At 42.0% G+C, this 23,526-nt stretch overlaps 1 protein-coding gene across 1 annotated transcript in view; it reads left to right on the top strand.

Annotated features, from left to right (window-relative positions):
• Positions 1 to 23,526, top strand: part of kcnh2b (potassium voltage-gated channel, subfamily H (eag-related), member 2b) — a 500,674-nt gene that overhangs the window by 452,949 nt on the left and 24,199 nt on the right. Inside the window, exons 6-7 of the mRNA XM_060922448.1 lie at positions 15,022 to 15,435; positions 23,038 to 23,428. Coding sequence (XP_060778431.1) covers positions 15,022 to 15,435; positions 23,038 to 23,428 — 805 coding nt within the window. The remainder of the gene's footprint in view (positions 1 to 15,021; positions 15,436 to 23,037; positions 23,429 to 23,526) is intronic.

Below are 23,526 nucleotides of genomic sequence, written 5' to 3'. Positions count from 1 at the left end.
ACCGCACGCACGACTCTGACACACACTGTAGCGCAACGTGGGGTACATAGACTCGCTGAAAAACTCCTCGGGTATTTTTCTGAGTTTACCGAAAATCAGAGTAGAAGGAGCCACCCACCCTCTGTCTGGTTTGATGCGGTTCTGTAGGACATTGAGCTTTACAGAGTCCGGTGCACATTTTAAGGCATCTGGTTGAAGTTTACCTATGTGTGATAAATCTGATGTCAGTGATAGCGGGCTGACTCGTGGCTCATTAGTAAAGCTATCTGATGGCTCATTTGTCAGCAAGGTGGAGCAACCATCTACTTCTGATCGTAAGGGACATGGGGAGATGTAGGTGTTCTTATATGAAATTCACTGGATGTATGGCTAGTTTCAAACTCAGAGGTAGATGAAGGCAATTCCCTCAAAGGAACTGAGCTAGCATCCAGCTGCAGCGTACTGCTGCTCGGTTGCGGAGGAGTGGAAGCTGCCGGTGCCGTGTTACTAGCTGATACTGGAGAGGACTGGCAAGCAGATGACACCCCTGGATCACTGCTTTTGGACTTTTTCGTAAAAGTCTGAAACAAGCTCGTTTGTTTCAGGGTTCGTTTACTCATTTTTGACTCGCTTCTCAATAAATTCTCGCACAAGCTCTGACTACTGACGACTGTCTGTCTCCGTTTCTCAAAACTGGAGAGAATCTCAGTGGTGCAAGAAAAGTATATCTGCATTGACCAATGAGCTTTCTTGGTCACGCACACCCCGCCCACTCCTGAAGCACATAAATGCGCCGGCACACACACGTCTCTCTCTCTCTTTCTCAAATTATGTTGCATTGCCAAAGCATTCAGGTAACAATTATAAATAAAAAAAAATATCTCTCTCCCCAAGGTACGCCTAGTGCGTACGGCCATACGCCTGGCGGCGCCACTGATCACAATTGTCTTTCAGATCGGAACGATTGTGTAAGGCCACTATGATCTCAGAAACATCGTTGGTTATAGCCCCGGCCTGTATTAGAGTCCGGCCATTATTTACCTCCTCCGACAGCGAGACCGGCCAATATTAGAGTCCCGGCCAGTAATGGAATACAGGCCAGTATTAGAGGATTTACTGTATATATATATATATATATATATATATATATATATATATATATATATATATTAGTGCTGTCAAAAATGTTGCGTTATTAACGCGTTAACTTGACTCAATTTTAACGGCGATAATTTTTTTATCGCGAGATTAACGCTCTGTGACATGATGTAGGTTTTTCATAAGCTTTTGAAACTGCCAAGAACTTGCAACAGAGACTTTGCTTAGAAAACCGATAGCAGCTAGACTGTAATGCCACGCCCCGCACAGCCAGAGTCCTCTGCCCTCCTCCCCCAAAGAACCAGCGCGGGCAGGGCGCACTAGTAGAGATGGGATTTATGGCTCTTTGATGGGATCCACAACTTTGTGATCCGTTCTTTGAAAAGAGCCGTTCAAAAGACTGGCTCATTTGGCTCTTTATAAATATTTATTCAGTTTTAAGAAGACAGCGTCTAAAGAAGCCAGATCCCTCTGAACTGTAAACTCAATGCTATCCCAGAAATCCTTCCTGTAATATGCAAATTTGGCCGCCTCTGATTGGACAGCGCGACGCATCAACAGGCAGAAAGTGTAAAAGTACAAAATGTGTTAAGTGAGCTGAAACAGTAAAGATCAGATTCAATGCAATATTTATCAACGAACAACTTAAAGTTAATATAATAGTGTACTTTATATTATAATCAAGCATGTCAAGCCTGTCAAGCCTCTGATTTAGAGTTGTAGACTAACTCAAGCAGTAGATCATTTCACTCATGGTTCTCTTGCTAGCCCCGCGCCGGTGCTCGGCTTAGGTTTCACTTTGCAGTGGTTGTGTCGAGACGTGTTATGCTTTGCAATAAAAAAAACATTGGTACAGAACAAGCCCATTCACTTTTTTATGCTGATAAGAGAATTACAATGGTTTTTCATGTGACAAAAATGTGCGATTAAATTGCGATTAATCGCGAGTTAACTATGACAGTTGCGACATTAATCGCGATTAAATATTTTAATCGCTTGACAGCACTAATATATATATATATATATATATATATATATATATATATATATATATATATGCAGTCACATTTTAGCACCGTAACACCATCAACAGTTGTTTTAGAAGCCATTTTTGGTATGTATGAAGAATTTAATTGCTGTGCTTTGCTTACTTTCATTAAGTTTGCCATTAAGACAGAAAACTCAGTTTGTTTGTCTCGTAAATGATTACACCATGAACTGGTGTGCTACATACCCAGTATACACGCAGGCTGGATCTGGTTGCAGGGCGCTATATCAATCAATTCGGACCTCAACATGATTGACCGGTCGGGTTCTACAGTGGTTCAGTGCACCATGAGGCTGTATTTGCAGAAAACATTTTCTGTGCAGTTAAAACACCTTTTTTAATATTTCAGGCTACATTCAGTCTTTGGTGTAAAAGTGCAGGCAGTGTGTTGCTCGTGGCACCTGTTTGGCCTTTTCACGGGTAGTCCAGCACCTGTCAGCACAGCTGTTGTGCGGAAACACAGAAAAGTCAAAAGCTCTGGACGAAGGGACATTTCTGCCTCCATGAGTCACAGTTATATAAAGATCAGTCTCAGGATTTTTTTTTTCTTTCAATGAGGATTGCAGACGAACTGATTATAAAAACTACACTTGCCTTACTATGCTGTGAATCAGCATGAGTAAAAGACCTGGTAACCTCTTGAAGAACTTACACTTATTTCATCTGACTCACTGCAAAAGAGCAAAGGAAGGTTGTGCCTCCATATATCTGGTTTAATAGATTTAATGGGCAGGTTAATGGATATACCACTGGGAAGAGCTGATCTGACTACAGAGATCATAACTGTTTAATTCAGACATACTGAACAAGCACGTCGGTGGTAGGGATACACATGTCACCTGTACTTATGATTCCAATACCTTATGAGAATAATAGTTGAATATTTAAACTGCCACTCAGACTCCTTGAGCCTACAACCCCAATTCCAAAAAAGTTGGGATGCTGTATAAACTAAAAATAAAAACAGAATGCAAGAATTTGCAAACCATGGAAACCTTATATTTCATTGAAAATAGTACAAAGGCAACATATCAAATGCTGAGACTGAGAAATTTTATTGTTTTTTGAAAAATGTGCTCATTTTGAATGTGATGTCAGCAACATGTTTCAAAAAAGTTGGGACAGGAGCATGTTTATCACTGTGTTGCATCACCTCTACTTTTAGCAACTCTCCATCAACATTTGGGAACTGAGGAGACCAATTGCTGTAGTTTTGAAAGAGAAATGTTGTCCCATTCTTGCCTGATATGCAATTTCAGTCGCTCAACAGTTCGGGGTCTCGTTTGTCATATTTTGCGCTTCATAATGCACCAAACAGGCAGGCCAGTTTAGTACCCAGACTCTCTTACTACAGAGCCATGCAGTTTTAATATGTGCAGAAAGCGGTTTGGTATTGTCTTGCTGAAAGAAGGAAGGCCTTCCCTGAAAAAGATTTTGTCTGGATGGCAGCATATTGCTCTGAAACGTATATACAGTACTGTACATCATTCAGTCTTAATGATGCCTTCCCAGATGTAAAAGCTCCCCATGTCATGTGCACTAATGCACCCTCATACCATCACAGATGCTGGCTTTTGAACTGTGCACTGATAACATGCCGGATGGTCCCTCTCCTCTTTAGCCTGGAGGACATGGTGTCCATGATTTCTAAAAAGAATTTCTACTTTTGATTTGTCAGACCTCGGGACAATTTTCCACTTCACCTCAGTCCATTGTAAAAGAGCTCGGGCCCAGAGAAGGTGGCGGTGTTTCTGGATATTGTTTATATCTGGTTTTAACCTGTATTTGTGGATGCAGTCATGAACTGTTTTCACAGATGATGGTTTTCTGAAGTGTTCCTGAGCCCATACAGTCATTTCCACTACAGACGCGTGTCTGCTTTTAATGCAGTGTCTCCTGAGGGCCTGAAGATCACAGGCATCCAGTGTCAGTTTTCAGCCTTGTCTCTTGCATACAGAGATTTCTCCAGGTTCTCTGAATCTTTTAATGATATTATGTACCATAGATGATGTGATCCCCAAATTCTTTCCAATTTTACATTGAGGAATGTTATTCTTAAATTGTTGCACTGTTTGCTCACACAGTCTTTCAGAGCGGTGAACCATCCCCATCTTTACTTCTGAGACACTCCGCCTCTCTGGGATGCTCTTTTTATATCCAATCATGTTACGGATCTGTTGCCAATTAACCAAATGAGGTTTGTTTGTTTTTTTAGCATTACACAACTTTTTCAGTCTTTTGTTGCCCCTGTCCCAACTTTTCTGAAACGTGTTGCTGACATCAAATTCAAAATGAGCATATATTTTTCAAAATACAATACAATTTCTCAGTTTCAATATTTGATATGTTGTCTTTGTACTATTTTCAATGAAATACAGGGTTTCTGTGATTTGCAAACCTTCACATTGTTTTTATTTATGTTTTACACAGCGTCCCAAGGGTGGCACGGTGGTGTAGTGGTTAGCGCTGTCGCCTCACAGCAAGAAGGTCCTGGGTTCGAGCCCCGGGGCCGGCGAGGGCCTTTCTGTGTGGAGTTTGCATGTTCTCCCCGTGTCCGCGTGGGTTTCCTCCGGGTGCTCCGGTTTCCCCCACAGTCCAAAGACATGCAGGTTAGGTTAACTGGTGACTCTAAATTGACCGTAGGTGTGAATGTGAGTGTGAATGGTTGTCTATGTGTCAGCCCTGTGATGACCTGGCGACTTGTCCAGGGTGTACCCCGCCTTTCGCCCGTAGTCAGCTGGGATAGGCTCCAGCTTGCCTGCGACCCTGTAGAACAGGATAAAGCGGCTACAGATAATGAGATGAGATGAGATCTTCAAAGCTCAACTACTGAGACTGATGTGGCTAGAAGCAGTTTGTACATCCGTGGAGAAAAATAATCTTCATGGTTTCAGAGAATGATTCATTATTAATAATTACAGTGACACTGGGCTAAAATACTGTATAGTGCCTAAAACATCACTGTGAGACAGACAGTAATGATATCCTGATGAGTGTGGTCCTACGCCTATATTTTCCGAAAACTGCATCCAAAAAATAAACAGCTTTCAGCTAATTCACAGAGAACGTGTCTTGATGGCACAGCACTCATAACACTCATGATCTGCCGGCAGTCACACTCCTCCTCACCTCCTCACACTCTCCTGCAGTTGTGCTAGACTCTCAAATGTTGCTTACTATTAAATAATGCTGAGAAATGATTAACTCACTCTTCGATTTTTAACTCTGTCTTGAAAATGAATAGTTGATGATTATGGATAAAGTGAGCTGTAAGCAGCGAATTAACAAAAGCTGTGAGATTATTATATTGGTATAACAATTTTAAATATCGAATTATGAGTGATGAAATAGCTTACACCCTGCACACATTTTCATTACTTTGATTTAGTATCTTGTGGCTACGTTAAATTGTGCACAAAAGGAGCTGTCAGAGCACGATCTGAAAACTATAATGCAAAGTAATGGGATGTGCTGGATCGAGTGCTATTTGATAAACCGCCAAATGAGGGTAGAAGGCATATTGTGAAATTAAATCAAATTTGCGGGGCGGCACGGTGGTGTAGTGGTTAGCGCTGTCGCCTCACAGCAAGAAGGTCCGGGTTCGAGCCCCGGGGCCGGCGAGGGCCTTTCTGTGCGGAGTTTGCATGTTCTCCCCGTGTCCGCGTGGGTTTCCTCCGGGTGCTCCGGTTTCCCCCACAGTCCAAAGACATGCAGGTTAGGTTAACTGGTGACTCTAAATTGACTGTAGGTGTGAATGTGAGTGTGAATGGTTGTCTGTGTCTATGTGTCAGCCCTGTGATGACCTGGCGACTTGTCCAGGGTGTACCCCGCCTTTCACCCGTAGTCAGCTGGGATAGGCTCCAGCTTGCCTGCAACCCTGTAGAACAGGATAAAGCGGCTAGAGATAATGAGATAAGATGAATGAAATCAAATTTGCATCTTGTGATAATTATAACTGAGACTATTCATGAAGCAGTATATTGGCAGTATACTACACTAGTCTTAGATGTTTTTCAATTATTGCCAATTTTTTATTCATATATCACCGCATTTTCAATTTTGTTAAATTTTGTCTTGCTTTTATGTTACATTTAAGCAATACTGTAGGATTGTAGGATATTGTTGTTATACAGGAGTGCAGTTCTACTCAATATCGGCATGGCTGTGATTCACAGCAGGCACTAGGTTGTAGGCCGAGCTGTGAAGATATTCAGTATAATATTGCTTTTATACGATAGCGCTATCAACAATAAATTAATACTGGAAAGTAAGTGATGTTTCAGACACAATATGGCTTTCTTTTTGCTTTGCAAGTGGAAATAGATTCCCGAAGAAGCCACACTCACTTTGTCGCATGTCAGCGAGCTCACATTGATTTGTCCATTCCTGTTTAAAGTGCTTCCGGTAAAATTAGCATTCTTCTTTTTCATCTTTAACTGACAAGTTTTCTTATTTGAAGTCAAAAGTTATATTCCTGAAGAAGTATAATTTGCCATGTCCACTGACGATGTTACTCACGCTATTGTAGTAACCGTTTCGAACTACAAAGTGAGAATTAATGTAGTGAACACAAGCGAGCGGACTGATACACACAGCGAAACTTCCCAGGACAGTTCTAAGAAAGCACTCTTCAAGCACTGCTCAACTAATCAAATTAGTGAACCAGAACTAACTGTTGTATTATGTATTACAGTGGTGCTTGAAAGTTTGTGAACCCTTTATAATTTTCTATATTTCTGCATAAATATGACCTAAAACATCATCAGATTTTCACATAAGTCCTAAAAGTAGATAAAGAGAACCCAGTTAAACAAATGAGACAAAAATTTGCTAATTTATTTATTGAGGAAAATGATCCAATATTACATATCTGTGAGTGGCAAAAGTATGTGAACCTTTGCTTTCGGTATCTGGTGTGATCCCCTTGTGCAGCAATAACTGCAACTAAATATTTCCGGTAACAGTTGATCAGTCCTGCACACCGGCTTGGAGGAATTTTAGCCCGTTCCTCCATACAGAACAGCTTCAACCCTGGGATGTTGGTGGGTTTCCTCACATGAACTGCTCGCTTCAGGTCCTTCCACAACATTTTGATTGGATTAAGGTCAGGACTTTGACTTGGCCATTCCAAAACATTAACTTTATTCTTCTTTAACCATTCTTTGGTAGAACGACTTGTGTGCTTAGGGTTGTTGTCTTGCTGCATGACCCACCTTCTCTTGAGATTCAGTTCATGGACAGATGTCCTGACATTTTCCTTTAGAATTTGCTGGTATAATTCAGAATTCATTGTTCCATCAATGATGGCAAGCCGTCCTGGCCCAGATGCAGCAAAACAGGCCCAAACCATGATACTACCACCACCATGTTTCACAGATGGGATAAGGTTTTTATGCTGGAATCTGGAATGCAGTGTCTTCCTTTCTCCAAACATAATGCTTCTCATTTAAACCAAAAAGTTCTATTTTGGTCTTAGCCGTCCACAAAACATTTTTCCAATAGCCTTCTGGCTTGTCCACGTGATCTTTAGCAAACTGCAGACAAGCAGCAATGTTCTTTTTGGAGAGCAGTGGCTTTCTCCTTGCAATCCTGCCATGCACACCACTGTTGTTCAGTGTTCTCCTGGTGATAGACACATGAACATTAACATTAGCCAATGTGAGAGAGGCCTTCAGTTGCTTAGAAGTTACTCTGAGGTCCTTTGTGACCTCGCCGACTATTACACGCCTTGCTCTTGGAGTGATCTTTGTTGGTCGACCACTCCTGGGGAGGGAAACAATGGTCTTGAATTTCCTCCATTGGTACACAATCTGTCTGACTGTGGATTGGTGGAGTCCAAACTCTTTAGAGATGGTTTTGTAACCTTTTCCAGCCTGATGAGCATCAACAACGCTTTTTCTGAAGTCCTCAGAAATCTCCTTTGTTCGTGCCATGATACACTTCCACAAACATGTGTTGTGAAGATCAGACTTTGATAGATCCCTGTTCTTTAAATAAAACAGGGTGCCCACTCACACCTGATTGTCATCCCATTGATTGAAAACACCTGACTCTAATTTCACCTTCAAATTAACTGCTAATCCTAGAGGTTCACATACTTTTGCCAGTCACAGCTATGTAATATTGGATCATTTTCCTCAATAAATAAATAATCAAGTATAATATTTTTGTCTCATTTGTTTAACTGGGTTCTCTTTATCTACTTTTAGGACTTGTGTGAAAATCTGATGATGGTTTAGGTCATATTTATGCAGAAATATAGAAAATTCTAAAGGGTTCACAAACTTTCAAGCACCGCTGTACATTTGACAGGAAAAATGCTGTCTGCATCTTAAGTCTGCATTTTATGACGACGTATTAGGGCCATTGCAGTTTTAGAAAAAAAAATACAGAGATGAGGGACGAGGTAATACTCAGGGGAAAAAAATTCTGATTCAAGTCAGAAATTTATGAGAAAAACTTGTATATTCATTCAGATTATAAAGTCACAAATTTATGAGAAAAAAAATTGAAATTCAGAGATTAAAAAGTCATAATTTTACAAGAAAAAAATGGAAAAATAATGGCTTTTTTTTCCCCAAGGAACCACATCGCTTCACTTTGCGAGGCTGGATCAATGTCATTACACCACAGATGGCACGGCTGAGCCGAGAGTTGTAGAAAATGCAGTATTTATTCCTCCATTGCACAATATATAGAGGATATTACACAGTTGCGTGAAGATGTGAAGTTTATCTTTGAGAGGTGAATGGATTTTTCACGAGTGAGCGAAGTGAACAAATTTTTCAACACGAGAAGATAAACTTCATATCTTTGCACCACCATGTAATATTCTTTATATTATATGGATACATCCACTATATATATAAGTTAATTAAAAGAATTTTAATTTTGAACCAGTTCACCATGTTGACAACGCACGTCGAGTTAGCAGGAAAACACTGGGAGTGACGTCATCAGAGTGAAATTTCGGAAAATATGTCACTCAGATCCGTGATGTATTTCATATAAAAATTCAAGTTTTACAACATGAGATGATGAACTACATATCTTCAAGTCAATGTGTGAGATTCTTTTTATTATATAGGCATGTTCACAAACAAAAAGTACCCAAATTTGTCAAAACAATTCATCGATTTCTTCACGAGTGATATCTCATCTCATCTCATTATCTGTAGCCGCTTTATCCTTCTACAGGGTCGCAGGCGAGCTGGAGCCTATCCCAGCTGACTATGGGCAAAAGGCGGGGTACACCCTGGACAAGTCGCCAGGTCATCACAGGGCTGACACATAGACACAGACAACCATTCACACTCACATTCACACCTACGGTCAATTTAGAGTCACCAGTTAACCTAACCTGCATGTCTTTGGACTGTGGGGGAAACCGGAGCACCCGGAGGAAACCCACGCGGACACGGGGAGAACATGCAAACTCCACACAGAAAGGCCCCCGCCGGCCCCGGGGCTCGAACCTAGGACCTTCTTGCTGTGAGGCGACAGTGCTAACCACTACACCACCGTGCCGCCCATGAGTGATATATAGAGATTTATGTCATGGTTGTGGTTCTCCATGTCCCAGATGTAGCTTGGATGAGAAATACAAGTGGCGTATTTCCCAGTAAAACACTTATGTCTATGTTATATAAAAGAATAAAGCGTTACGAGGTTTTCAACTATATTTCCCAGAATGCACCACCGCCAGGAAGCACTTGATTGTTGTGCTTCCTGAATGCAACAGGAGATGGATGTCAAAAGTGCACAGCTTTGTTTATCTGCGTCTTTTTTGACTTAGCTGTTTATAAATGTATATTACTGTGCAAAAGCAGTTTCCCAGAAAGTTTCCTTTCAGTGCATAGAGTCTTCTCATCTGCCCAAATGTCTCTTACGTTGAAATGGCTGAGCCTAAAGTTATCGGAAACACTTTTTTGTTTGTTTGTTTGTTTGTTTGTTTGTTTGTCCTCTATCGAAAGCTAGGCATCCTAGAAGCATGAAAGGATTTTTGTTTGTTTGTTTGCTTTTTGTTGTTTGTTTATTTCTTGCTGTGTTCACACTTATACCGGTACGAAAGTGGCATAACTGTATCGATACAAAGTATAGCGGTACAGTTTAGTGCATCTGTCCACACTAGCGAGAAATGTTTGCGGTTTTCTTTCACGGAAGTTGAAATGCGCGTGCGCGAAATGTTTCCATGGTTACCGAGTAACTTCCTTCCGAGAATATGGCGGATGAAACGTGTGTGTGCTTTTTGTTGTCAGTGTACAGTCTGTATTTCTGGTGGTCATTTATTCAGTCGAATCGTATAAAACGCGCGAGGCAGTTGAGAAAGAAACAAAGAAAACCAATCTCCCTTTCTCCCCCCTCCCTTTCTCCCTCTTCCCTTCTCTTCCCCTCCCTTTCTCCCTCTTCCCTTCTCTTCCCCTCCCTTTCTCCCTCTTCCCTTCTCTTACCCTCCCTTTCTCCCTCTTCCCCTCCCTTTCTCCCTCTTCCCTTCTCTTCCCCTCCCTTTCTCCCTCTTTCCTTCTCTTCCCCTCCCTTTCTCCCTCTTCCCCTCCCTTTCTCCCTCTTTCCTTCTCTTCCCCTCCCTTTCTCCCTCTTTCCTTCTCTTCCCCTCCCTTTCTCCCTCTCCCCTTCTCTTCCCCTCCCTTTCTCCCTCTTCCCTTCTCTTCCCCTCCCTTTCTCCCTCTTCCCTTCTCTTCCCCTCCCTTTCTCCCTCTTCCCTTCTCTTCCCCTCCCTTTCTCCCTCTTTCCTTCTCTTCCCCTCCCTTTCTCTCCCTTTTCCCCTCTTCCTCCTTTCTCCCTCCCTCTTTCCCCCTCCCTCCCTCCCCCTCTCCCTTTCTTTGCTCCATGTAGCTCCACGGTCGTTTTGAGCCACTTTGACGTTTTATTTACAGCTGAAAAGCGTGTGCGTATTGTATTGTATGAATAACCCGGAAGACGTAGGAATGGTTCATTGCGCTTGCGCATTATATTTGTATCGATACAGAGCCGCTTCATCTGTCCACACTACAGCGAAGCGCTACAGTACCGATACTGTACCGGTACGAAACCCTACATTTGTGGGTTTCGTACCGATACAGTTATACCGCTACAGTACCGGTATAGTTGCTAGTGTGGACAGGTGTTGCGGTACGAAAGTGGTTTCGTATCGGTACAAAATCCTTAGTGTGGACAGGGTATCTGTGTGTGTGTGTGAGTGAGTGACTTCTTAATCTTGGAATTTCTGAGGTTGTTACTTACATATTTATGAATTTAGAATCTCAGATCATTTCTGAGGTTTTGCTCATAAATTTTCAACTTTAATCTCGGAATCTCAGAGTGTTTTTCTTGGAATATTACCCTTCTCCCCAGATCCTTTTTTTTTAACCTATGCTGACCCTAATACATTATTTGTATACATTATTTGTAGACAAGGGTGGCACGGTGGTGTAGTGGTTAGCACTGTCGCCTCACAGCAAGAAGGTTCTGGATTCGAGCCCAGTGGCCGTCGAAGGCCTTTCTGTGTGGAGTTTGCATGTTGCAGGTTTCCCCCACAGTCCAAAGACATGCAGGTTAGGCTAATTGGTGGCTCTAAATTGACCGTAGGTGTGAATGGTTGTTTGTCTTGATGTGTCAGCCCTGCGATGATCTGGCAACTTGTCCAGGGTGTACCCCACCTCTCACCCATAGTTAGCTGGGATAGGTTCCAGCTTGGTCGCGACCCTGTACAGGATAAGCGGCTACTGATAATGGATGGATGGATGGATAATTGTAGACAAATAAATTGCTTGTGTAATGAAACATATTAGAAGGATGAGGGCCATTTTTTCTGAAGCAGTACAAAGTCTGAGTCAGTATGAGACAGGATTTTTTTCATTAAAGGTTCTCAAATGTTTGCAGCCAGGGCCCCCTTCAGCTGTAAAACAGGGTTTACTGAATGACAAACCAAAATCGAGGGGGGCACAGTTATTGCTGGGTTTCAGTCCCGTGACTTTTCTTAGTGGTTTTACCGGAAGTGAAATGGCAGCCGTAGTGCAAACAACTAGCGATAACTTATCAGAGTACGCTCGTAATCTAGAAGCCACTGCTGGCTTTAGATATATTCAGAAGATTGCTATGTGCAATGGAATCGACCCCTACAGTCTGGGAAAGAAGGATTTGTCATCCGATCTCGAAAACTACCCTTCAGTCGAGTTCCCCGACATCTTGAACTATCTGGTGTTGCAGACGTCCTTCTACACCGCAAAACACATGAAAGCGTGGAAGAGTATGGAGGCTTACAACTTTTTTGTATGTGGCTGGGTAAAGGACCTCGGTATCAAGTCACTGCCAAATGAATCCTGTAGTGTTTTTGCCCGTGTAAGTGGGGTTTTTTTAAGCTTTTCGTTCATGTCTTTACAACAAAGCGCTGCAAGTTGAAGTGAAACAACAGTTGGCTTGATTCTCACTTGTGTTGGCTCTTATCTCTCAGGTAAATCATTCACAAAGATCATCAGAAACCCCTTTAAAGACCTGGATCTTAGTTAAACAAGACGGAGAAGTGATCACGGCGCATTGTAACTGTACGGCTGGGTAAGAATTTTGTCATGACCTTCATGCATATGGACTTTGTGAGGAGTGAACAAAGAAACAGCTGGGGACTTTAGCGCTTCGGGACTAAAAAAGTACCATAAAATAGCGACACATAACAAGAAAAGTACTTGGAAAGCACTAAGGACGTAGCTGAGAGGGAGATACAAACCTTTCACCAAGTGATCACTGCAAACTCGAGCATGCTTCGACTCGGCTCCCTTCGATTTCAGTGAGAGGTTCAAGAGCCACCTTTCTCAACATCTTTTTATGAAATCCTGTGTTCGTTCATCCTTTTTTATTAGTTCATGGGGAACCCTGAAGAAACTTTTAGCAGTTTCAAGGTTTGATCGATTCGAACAACCTAAAACAACGCAAGCGCAAGGCATTTTTTATAGAGTAATGCACATTCTCCTTACAAATGCTTTTTCAACTGAGCTTTGGGAGACCACCAGCTAAAGTTTTGAATAACTAATGAGGCGGATGTGGCGTCACGTGAAACCCAGCAATAGCATCAAACATCAAAGCAGAATCCAACAGAGTGATCCAACAGGTTGTAATAAAATAGCACAGACATGGATGAGGCTAAGAGCAAAATATACCTAAGAACTTACACAACTCAAGAGAATGACAAGACTTAATGTATAAACACTGCAGGACAATTTTATATACCTATAAAGTAGATTAAAAAAAAAAGAACCAGAATGTCAACATGAAACAGGAAATAAGGAGATGATGAGACTCCAACAGATGGTGCCTTCTACTGGTGAGGAGGGGAATTGTTCTGGGCTCTATGACTATATTGTTCTTTCATGAGCATTATTTAAATATGTACAATAATATTTGTCTATTTACTTGTCTAATATGTACAGTAATATTTTGACTTTTCACTGACAAAACATGTTAGGTCCCAGTTGTTATAAACTGATTTGTTTTTGAGATTTGGATTAAGCCCATGCAATTGAATTGACCAGTCAAATGTGATCAAAATCTAAATACTGTCAGATTTCAAATGTTCTTAAATTGAAGAGATTAAGAGATTCAAGCAGTTGAGAATGAGAATGTGAGATCTCCATCGAAATATGTTGACTTTTCATTTCAGTACTGTGCAAAAGTCTTCGGCACATGTAAAGAAATGCTGTCGACCAAAAATGGCTTCAAAATAATGAAATGAAATGTTTCACCATTAAAAAAAAAAAAATACTATAAACAGCAGTAAACCATACTAAATGAAACAAAGTGAATATTTGGTGTGAGACGACCCTTTGCTTTAAAAAAAATAGTAGTCTCAGGTACAGTGAGTGCAGTTTGATAAGGAAATGAGCTGTAGGTTTTACTGAGCATCTTACAGAACCAGCCCCAGTTCTTCTGGACACTTTGACTCTCACACTCGCTTCTTCATTTTGCACCAAAACCCAGCAACCGTCATTATGTTTTCTTTTTTAATCTGAAAAGTGCTCTCTTATGGAATATGCTGCTCAGATACAACATTTTTTCCTATAATGTTTAATTTTGTGCTGGAAAGCGAACGTTTGGACTCTAAGATGTTTTTGTACTGACTTGATAATGTAGAAGTCATAAAATTAAAATAGAAATCTATTGCAAATTTTGCATGACAAAAAATAGGGTGCCTAAGACTTTTGCACAGTAATATATATATATATATATAGAGAGAGAGAGAGAGAGAGAGTATATAATTAATATATATCTCATCTCATTATCTCCAGCTGCTTTATCCTGTTCTACAGGGTCGCAGGCAAGCTGGAGCCTATCCCAGCTGACTACGGGTGAAAGGCGGGGTACACCCTGGACAAGTCGCCAGGTCATCACAGGGCTGACACATAGACACAGACAACCATTCACACTCACATTCACACCTACGGTCAATTTAGAGTCACCAGTTAACCTAACCTGCATGTCTTTGGACTGTGGGGAAACCGGAGCACCCAGAGGAAACCCACGCGGACATGGGGAGAACATACAAACTCCACACAGAAAGGCCCTCGCCGGCCACAGGGCTCGAACCCGGACCTTCTTGCTGTGAGGCGACAGCGCTAACCACTACACCACCGTGCCACCTTAATATATATAGTATTGTTAATATATATATATATATTAATTACTGTTAGGACTCCTTTCTGAATTTCCGATTAGCTCATAAAAATTAATAGTCATAATATAAGGTAGAATTTTGAGGTTATCAAACAAAACTTTGGAAATTACTTTCTAAGACCACAAACAAAGTCCTTTTTAAAGACTAATGTAAGTGGGTTCCCAAGACAATTAAATTTACATCAATAATAATAATCATCATTGCCTTAAAACCTTGCCAACTTGTGTTTCCACAGGTGCTGTCACTAGGCGCTGATGTTCTTCCCGAATACAAGCTCCAGGCACCACGCATCCACAAGTGGACTGTACTGCACTACAGCCCCTTCAAGGCTGTGTGGGACTGGCTGATTCTGCTCCTGGTGATCTACACTGCCATTGTAACACCATACAGTGCTGCCTTCCTGCTTGTCTCAGAGAAGGAGAACGATACCTGCACATACTGCAAGCCGCTCAACAACGTGGACCTTGTCGTCGACATCATGTTCATCATCGACATCCTCATCAATTTCCGCACCACTTATGTCAATGCCAATGACGAGGTGGTGAGCCACCCGCTGCGCATCGCCGTGCACTACTTCAAAGGCTGGTTCCTCATTGACATGGTGGCCGCCATCCCCTTCGACCTGCTCATCTATGACAATGGCGAGGAGGTGAGTGCACCTTTAACTCCCAAACCAGTCAATGATTTATGGCTTGTCATTTTCATTTCATTTCAGAAAGACTTTCATTTTCAAACTTAAACTCTTAGGAATTACATCCCTCCCGCTTGTAAATATAGAACTTTTCAGGTAGTTTCAGTGCACTTACTGAATAATTGATAACAGTTTCAACCCTAATTCCAAAAAAGTTGGGATGCTGTGTAAAACAGAATGTAATGATTTGCAAATCCTTTTTGTATTCAGCTGAATACAATACATGACATTTAGTAGATGCTCTTATCCAGAGCAACTTACAGCATACCCAGAGTAGCCTGGGGAGCAATTAGGTGCCTTACTCAGGGACACTTCAGACATTCCTGCTGGTCTAGGGAATCAAACCAGTGACCTTTTGGTCCTAAAACTGCTTCTTTAACCATTAGGCCATGGCTTCCCCAAATACAAAGCCGCTACAAAGATAAGCTATTTAATGTTCAAACTCATCTCATCTCATCTCATTATCTCTAGCCGCTTGTAAATATACACTCATTCTGAATTTGATACCTGCAACATGTTCCAAACAAGTTGGGACAGGGGCATGTTTACCACTGTTACTGTATATCACCTTTTCTTTTAACAACACTCAGTCAGCATTTGGGAACTGAGGACAGTTATTGTTGAAGTTTTAAATATGAAATTCTTTCCCATTCTTGCATGGTGTATATAAGCTGCTCAACAGTCTGGAGTCTCCACTGTCATATTTTGGGCTTTGTAATACGGCACACGTTTTCAACGGGAAGCAGGCAGGTCAGTTTAGCACCCGCACTCTTTTACTACGAAGCCACACTGTTGTAACATGTGCAGAATGTGGTTTGGCATTGTCGTGCTGGAATAAGCAAGGACATCCCTGTAAAAGATGTCATCTGAATGGCAGCATATGTTGCTCCCAAACCTTTCAGCATTAATGGTGTCTTCACAGATGTGCAGATTTGCATGGTAGGTGCAGCGATGAACTGTGTTTACCATCAACAGTTTTTTGTAGTGTTTCCAAACCCATGTAGTAATATCCTTGATAAAATCATGTCAGTTTTTAATGCAGTGCAATCTGAGGGATCAAAGGTTATGGGAGTTCAATGTTGGTTTTTGGCCTTGCCCCCTTATGTGTAGAGATTTCTCTGGATTCTCTGAATCTTTTGATGATATTATGGATTGCCCGATGGCGAAATCCCTAAAATCCTTGTAATTGTACATTCAGAAATGTTGCTCTTAAACTGTTGAACTATTTGCCCACACAGTTTTTCACGGCTGACCCTATCCAATTACCAATTAACCTGTTTACCTGTAGAATGTTCCAAACAGGTGTTGTTTGATAATTCCACAACTTTCCCAGTCTTTTGTTGCCCCTGTCCCCGCTCCTGAGCCTCGTATTCAGGTTTGTACTGTATTTATATCTGTTTAGAGTACATTAGCTTTTCATTCTGAATAACGTATTCATATTTGGTACGTCCCTATTATATAAAAATATATTTTAAATCAAATAACTGACTGTTAAGCCGAGACTTTAAAGGGTGACAGAGTGGATTAGACCATGACTGATAACAGCACCGTCCAAGTTTTTGCTTTGTATGCTTTTCTTGTCTGTGATCTTGAAGGATGAATCGACTAGACTGTCGTGAGGGAAGAATTTCAACTTTTAACTCCAACGCTGCATGTATTTGTGCCCTGAAGGCCAGAAACTAGGCTACATGCCAAAAGCCTGATCTCTTTGAAATTTATTTGCTTTATTGATATAATGACCTTTGTGATATGTGTAATCACTAGGATGAACATAGCTGTGTGTCAACACATGTAGAACTCAGGAGAGTATTTATGTCTCATAGTATATCACCCAACAGGCATCAGTCACAAAGGGTATAACTCGGCCTGCCTTTCTCTCTCTCTCTCTCTCATTAAGTGAATTTATTTCTCCTGAAAATATTTAGCCTATAATTAATTTTCCATAACTTCATAAACATCTCATTATCTCTAGCCGCTTTATCCTTCTACAGGGTCGCAGGCAAGCTGGAGCCTATCCCAGCTGACTACAGGCGAAAGGCGGGGTACACCCTGGACAAGTCGCCAGGTCATCACAGGGCTGACACATAGACAACCATTCACACTCACATTCACACCTACGGTCAATTTAGAGTCACCAGTTAACCTAACCTGCATGTCTTTGGACTGTGGGGGAAACCGGAGCACCCGGAGGAAACCCACGCGGACACGGGGAGAACATGCAAACTCCACACAGAAAGGCCCTCGCCGGCCACGGGGCTCGAACCCGGACCTTCTTGCTGTGAGGCGACAGCACTAACCACTATACCACCGTGCCGCCCACGTCATAAACATATGGAGTGGTTCTAAATTTGTAATGTGTGGTAGTTGTAATCAGGAACCGAATGTGCATACTCAGCATACAGTTTATCTGGGGCACTCTAACAATCAAATCCATAGTCCAGAGCAGGATGTTAATACAGAGTAGACAGGGTTAGCTGAAGCAAAGACATAATCTTTTTTGTTTGGTTTGGCTGTCGCACACGATAGATCCAAGTTCTGTATCAACTGTCGTGAATTCTTTGATGGCTTAACAATCCAATTGCCGACCCACAGACTTTAGTACACTTACAGTACCAGAAGGATAACTTCCAGGTGCTGATATCCTTTCCTTCTGGCAACGTCACTTCTCCTTAAGCTCCACAGTCCACTTTTCCTCAAATTTTGCCACACCACCCTTTACAACTGCCCTCCACTGAGCTCCGTTTTTGGCAAGATTCTCAAAGCCCGGTATGCCACATTTAATAAGTGAACCCTTAAGCAGGTCTTTATAACGTTTCTTTGGGGCACCAACAGGACATACACAATCAGATAATTCACCACAGAACAGAGCACAAGGTAAACTTTCATCACTCATACGAAGCACATGACCAGCCCAACGAAGGTGGGCTTCCATGATAAAGGCCTCAATTCCACATGTGCAAAAGGCATAATCACAATGCAAACAAACTGTCAAAGATCAAGTATATGGAAAACAAGGGGTAAGAAAACAAAGCTTGAGGTTTCTAATAATACAGATGCATAGAAGCTCAGACTTTAATATGTGTTTAAATCTGAAGGCGTTTAATTTTAGATTAATTATAGATTAATTTCTATAACAGCACCACTCTGGCAGTAGCTCTTGCTGTAGCAAAAATGATTGGTTGATATTTATGCACTCATTCTAATACGCTATCATTCCTATAGTAACAGCGAATTCACAGGAGACAATCCTGTAACATTTATGGATAGTGCATCAGATGGCAGAGCTTTGTTAGGTCTCAGGGACCTCAGGGACAGAGGACTTTGTGCTTTCCAGTTTTTCAGTAACATGAAAAACTGGAAAGCACAAATGAAGTGACTGTTTATAGGTGCTCTAATGTAAGCACTTGCAGGAAATTACTTGTCTTATGGATGTTCCATAGCAAAAATGTAACTTGAAGCAGTTGAAAAGGATGATGGATGATGAAAAGGAATAAAAATTGTAAGTATTTGCAGTGCAGGTACATTGTGCTCTTTGTTGCCATTTGAGCTGCAAATGAGAACTCGGAACAGCAAACTTATACAAAATGTTGTTCATTCTTGAATTGATTAATACTTTCAGTTGGTTCTTTGCAGAGATTAACAGGACTAGAAATAGTTGGTAATTTGGAAGACTTGTACAGTATATACAGCCACTGTTCTTTTAATTATTATGACTGACAGCATTTGGTCAGTTTCAGTTATTATGATCAAAAGTGACAACAAACCTACCAGATTATTACTGTACTTATATCTACGTTTATCACATGGCTCGTTAAAATACTCAATTCTGATCAGTCAGTTATGACAATATATGGTCTGGTTTTTTTTAATCTCTCTCTCTCTCTCTCTATATATATATATATATATATATATATATATATATATATCATCTCATTATCTCTAGCCACTTTATCCTGTCCTACAGGGTCGCAAGCAAGCTGGAGCCTATCCCAGCTGACTACGGGTGAAAGGCGGGGTACACCCTGGACAAGTCGCCAGGTCATCACAGGGCTGACACATAGACACAGACAACCATTCACACTCACATTCACACCTATGGTCAATTTAGAGTCACCGGTTAACCTAACCTGCATGTCTTTGGACTGTGGGGGAAACCGGAGCACCCGGAGGAAACCCACGCGGACACGGGGAGAACATGCAAACTCCACACAGAAAGGCCCTCGCTGGCCATGGGGCTCGAACCCGGACCTTCTTGCTGTGAGGCGACAGCGCTAACCACTACACCACCGTGCCGCCCCTCTCTCTCTCTATATATATATATATATATATATCTCATCTCATCTCATTATCTCTCGCCGCTTTATCCTTCTACAGGGTCGCAGGCAAGCTGGAGCCTATCCCAGCTGACTACAGGCGAAAGGCGGGGTACACCCTGGACAAGTTGCCAGGTTATCACAGGGCTGACACATACAACCATTCACACCTACGGTCAATTTAGAGTCACCAGTTAACCTAACCTGCATGTCTTTGGACTGTGGGGGAAACCGGAGCACCCGGAGGAAACCCACGCGGACACGGGGAGAACATGCAAACTCCACACAGAAAGGCCCTCGCCGGCCACGGGGCTCGAACCCGGACCTTCTTGCTGTGAGGCGACAGCGCTAACCACTACACCACCGTGCCGCCCATATATATATATATATATATATATATATATATATATATATTAGTGCTGTCAAAAATGTCGCGTTATTAACGCGTTAACTTGACTCAATTTTAACGGCGATAATTTTTTTATCGCGAGATTAACGCTCTGTGACATGATGCCACGCCCCACACAGCCAGAGTCCTCTGCCCTCCCCTGAAGAGCCACGGTGCTCGGCTTACGTTTCGTTTTCCCATCGGCGGCTCCAGCCCCACTTTGCAGTGGCTGTGACAAGACGTGTTATGCTCTGCAATAAAAAAAAAACATTGGTACAACCAGTGTTCGAACTATGCCAATATTTTCGGGGGGGTCCCTTATTTTCCCTTGGGGGGGGTGCTTGCGCTTGTCTCAGAGCGCGGCTCTCCATCGTGCGCTCACTTCGGATATGCAAATGCTTCTCGTTACACACGATTGCTATGTCAATAAACATCATTTTGCCAATATTTTAGAGACCCCCCAACATTTCCCAAATCATGTTTTCAAGGGATCTCATGTCTGTTTCAGGGGATCTCGGATCCCCCGAGTACCCCCGTAGTTCGAACGGTGAGCAAGCCCATTCACTTTTTTATGCTGATAAGAGAATTACAATGTTTTTTCATGTGACAAAAATGTGCGATTAAATTGCGATTAATCGCGAGTTAACTATGACAGTTGCGACATTATCTCATCTCATCTCATTATCTCTAGCCGCTTTATCCTTCTACAGGGTCGCAGGCAAGCTGGAGCCTATCCCAGCTGACTACGGGCGAAAGGCGGGGTACACCCTGGACAAGTCGCCAGGTCATCACAGGGCTGACACATAGACACAGACAACCATTCACACTCACATTCACACCTACGGTCAATTTAGAGTCACCAGTTAACCTAACCTGCATGTCTTTGGACTGTGGGGGAAACCGGAGCACCCGGAGGAAACCCACGCGGACACGGGGAGAACATGCAAACTCCGCACAGAAAGGCCCTCGCCGGCCATGGGGCTCGAACCCAGGACCTTCTTGCTGTGAGGCGACAGCGCTAACCACTACACCACCGTGCCGCCCAGTTGCGACATTAATCGCGATTAAATATTTTAATCGCTTGACAGCACTAATATATATATATATATATATATATATATATATTTTGCTTTTTCTTAATTCTTATCTATATTATCTATATTTATCTATATTGTTTTGTGTGTGTGTAATCTTTATCTGTTTTTTTTTTACAAGGTGAGAGAGAAACGGCATTTTGATTCTCCTATATGTCCTGGATATATAGTGAATTGACAATAAAAAATCTTTGAATCTTGAATCTTTGAATCTTGAACCTGTTATGGGGTAAACCATGGCCTAATGGTTAGAGATGCCATTAGAGATGTCAAAAGGTTGTTAGTTCAATTCCCTGGACCAGCAGGAATGGCTGAAGTGCCTTTGAGCAAGGCACCTAACCCCCCAACTGCTCCCCAGGCTGATCTGGGTACATTGTACGTCATACTGGATAACAGTGTCTGCTAAATGCCTCTAATGTAATGTTACTTTTGTATAACAGAGCATTGCTATGTCAGACTGTAGCTTTGGACCATGTCATGAGCAGAAGCAATGAAATCAATTTAAAATCAATATTTTGTGTCAAATGATTAATTTCTGGGTGGCACGGTGGTGTAGTGGTTAGCGCTGTCGCCTCACAGCAAGAAGGTCCGGGTTCGAGTCCCGTGGCCGGCGAGGGCCTTTCTGTGCGGAGTTTGCATGTTCTCCCCGTGTCTGCGTGGGTTTCCTCCGGGTGCTCCGGTTTCCCCCACAGTCCAAAGACATGCAGGTTAGGTTAACTGGTGACTCTAAATTGACCGTAGGTGTGAATGTGAGTGTGAATGGTTGTCTGTGTCTATGTGTCAGCCCTGTGATGACCTGGCGACTTGTCCAGGGTGTACCCCGCCTTTCGCCCGTAGTCAGCTGGGATAGGCTCCAGCTTGCCTGCGACCCTGTAGAAGGATAAAGTGGCTAGAGATAATGAGATGAGATGATTCATTTCTTTAGTAAGTAGCCATGTAACAAGAGGGATAATGTACAGTGAGCTGATCATTATCAGGAAATAAACCCCTTCAGGGTGATTGAATACCCCTCCGGCTTCACATCAGCATCCTGTATCACCCTATTGGGGTTTATTTCCCAATAATGAGTGGCATGTTGTATGTTATCCCTTACATATTTAATTGCAGTATCTAGTAATGCATCTATTTACAATTCTATGATGTAAGCTCCTCCAAAAAAAACATGGTTGCATCCATCCATAGCAGCACCATATTGTGCAAGGTCATTAGGTTATACATATGCAGGAATGTAACGTAGCATAAAAGCATTAGTAGTCTCTGAGGTTGCAATTTGTGCTTTATGTCTAAGCAGAACAGAAATATTGAAAATCTCATGCTCTAAAATGACAACTGTGACTTGCTCAACAAGCCTGATGGAACACTCAGGAACTTTGATTCACCTGGAAAATCAATGGGCCTGAATCTCATGGAATTATTTGGAACAGTTAGAGCAGAATAGCTACAATTGACACAAACTATTAAAATCCTGGTGCGATCCTTACTTCACTGCATTGGTACTGTTATTAAGATGATTGGAGGCATAACCATGTAACCAATGCAGCTTATAAACTAGCTATACAAACAATGATGACAATATAAAGTTTTCATTGACAGCCTAACTGATCATTTTTTGCTGTTTTCTAGCAACTATGCCATTATTCAGTCAAGTACCTGAATTAATTTCATATTTCTTTGAGTAGCATTTTAATTGTGCTGTTTTTCATCCTGAGTTCCATATTCACATCCATATTCAGTCTGAATCTCTTCCTCTTTGCTTGCCTTCAAGACAACCACTCTAATTGGTCTCCTAAAGACGGCACGGCTCTTGAGGCTGGTTCGAGTGGCCCGGAAGTTGGACCGCTACTCGGAATATGGTGCAGCTGTGCTCTTCCTTCTCATGTGCACTTTTGCACTTATTGCTCATTGGTTGGCCTGTATCTGGTACGCCATTGGAAATGTAGAACGCAGCCGTGCCATCGGCTGGCTTCACACACTAGGGGATCAGCTCGGGAAACCCTACAATTACTCCATCGTCAACTCAGGACCCAGCATTAAGGACAAATATGTGACTGCCCTTTATTTCACCTTCAGCAGTTTGACCAGTGTAGGATTCGGCAATGTCTCACCCAACACCAACTCAGAGAAGATCTTCTCCATATGCGTCATGCTAATTGGATGTGAGTATCAGTGATATACATTCATTTTGTCTGTTATTCTTGGCAAAATGTGTATATTTTATTCATAAATAAGAACCTTTCATGTCACATATAAATAA

The sequence above is a fragment of the Neoarius graeffei genome, chromosome 5, assembly GCF_027579695.1.
Source record: "Neoarius graeffei isolate fNeoGra1 chromosome 5, fNeoGra1.pri, whole genome shotgun sequence".
NCBI classification, from domain to species: domain Eukaryota; kingdom Metazoa; phylum Chordata; class Actinopteri; order Siluriformes; family Ariidae; genus Neoarius; species Neoarius graeffei.
This window is presented reverse-complemented; position numbering and strand designations above follow the sequence as displayed.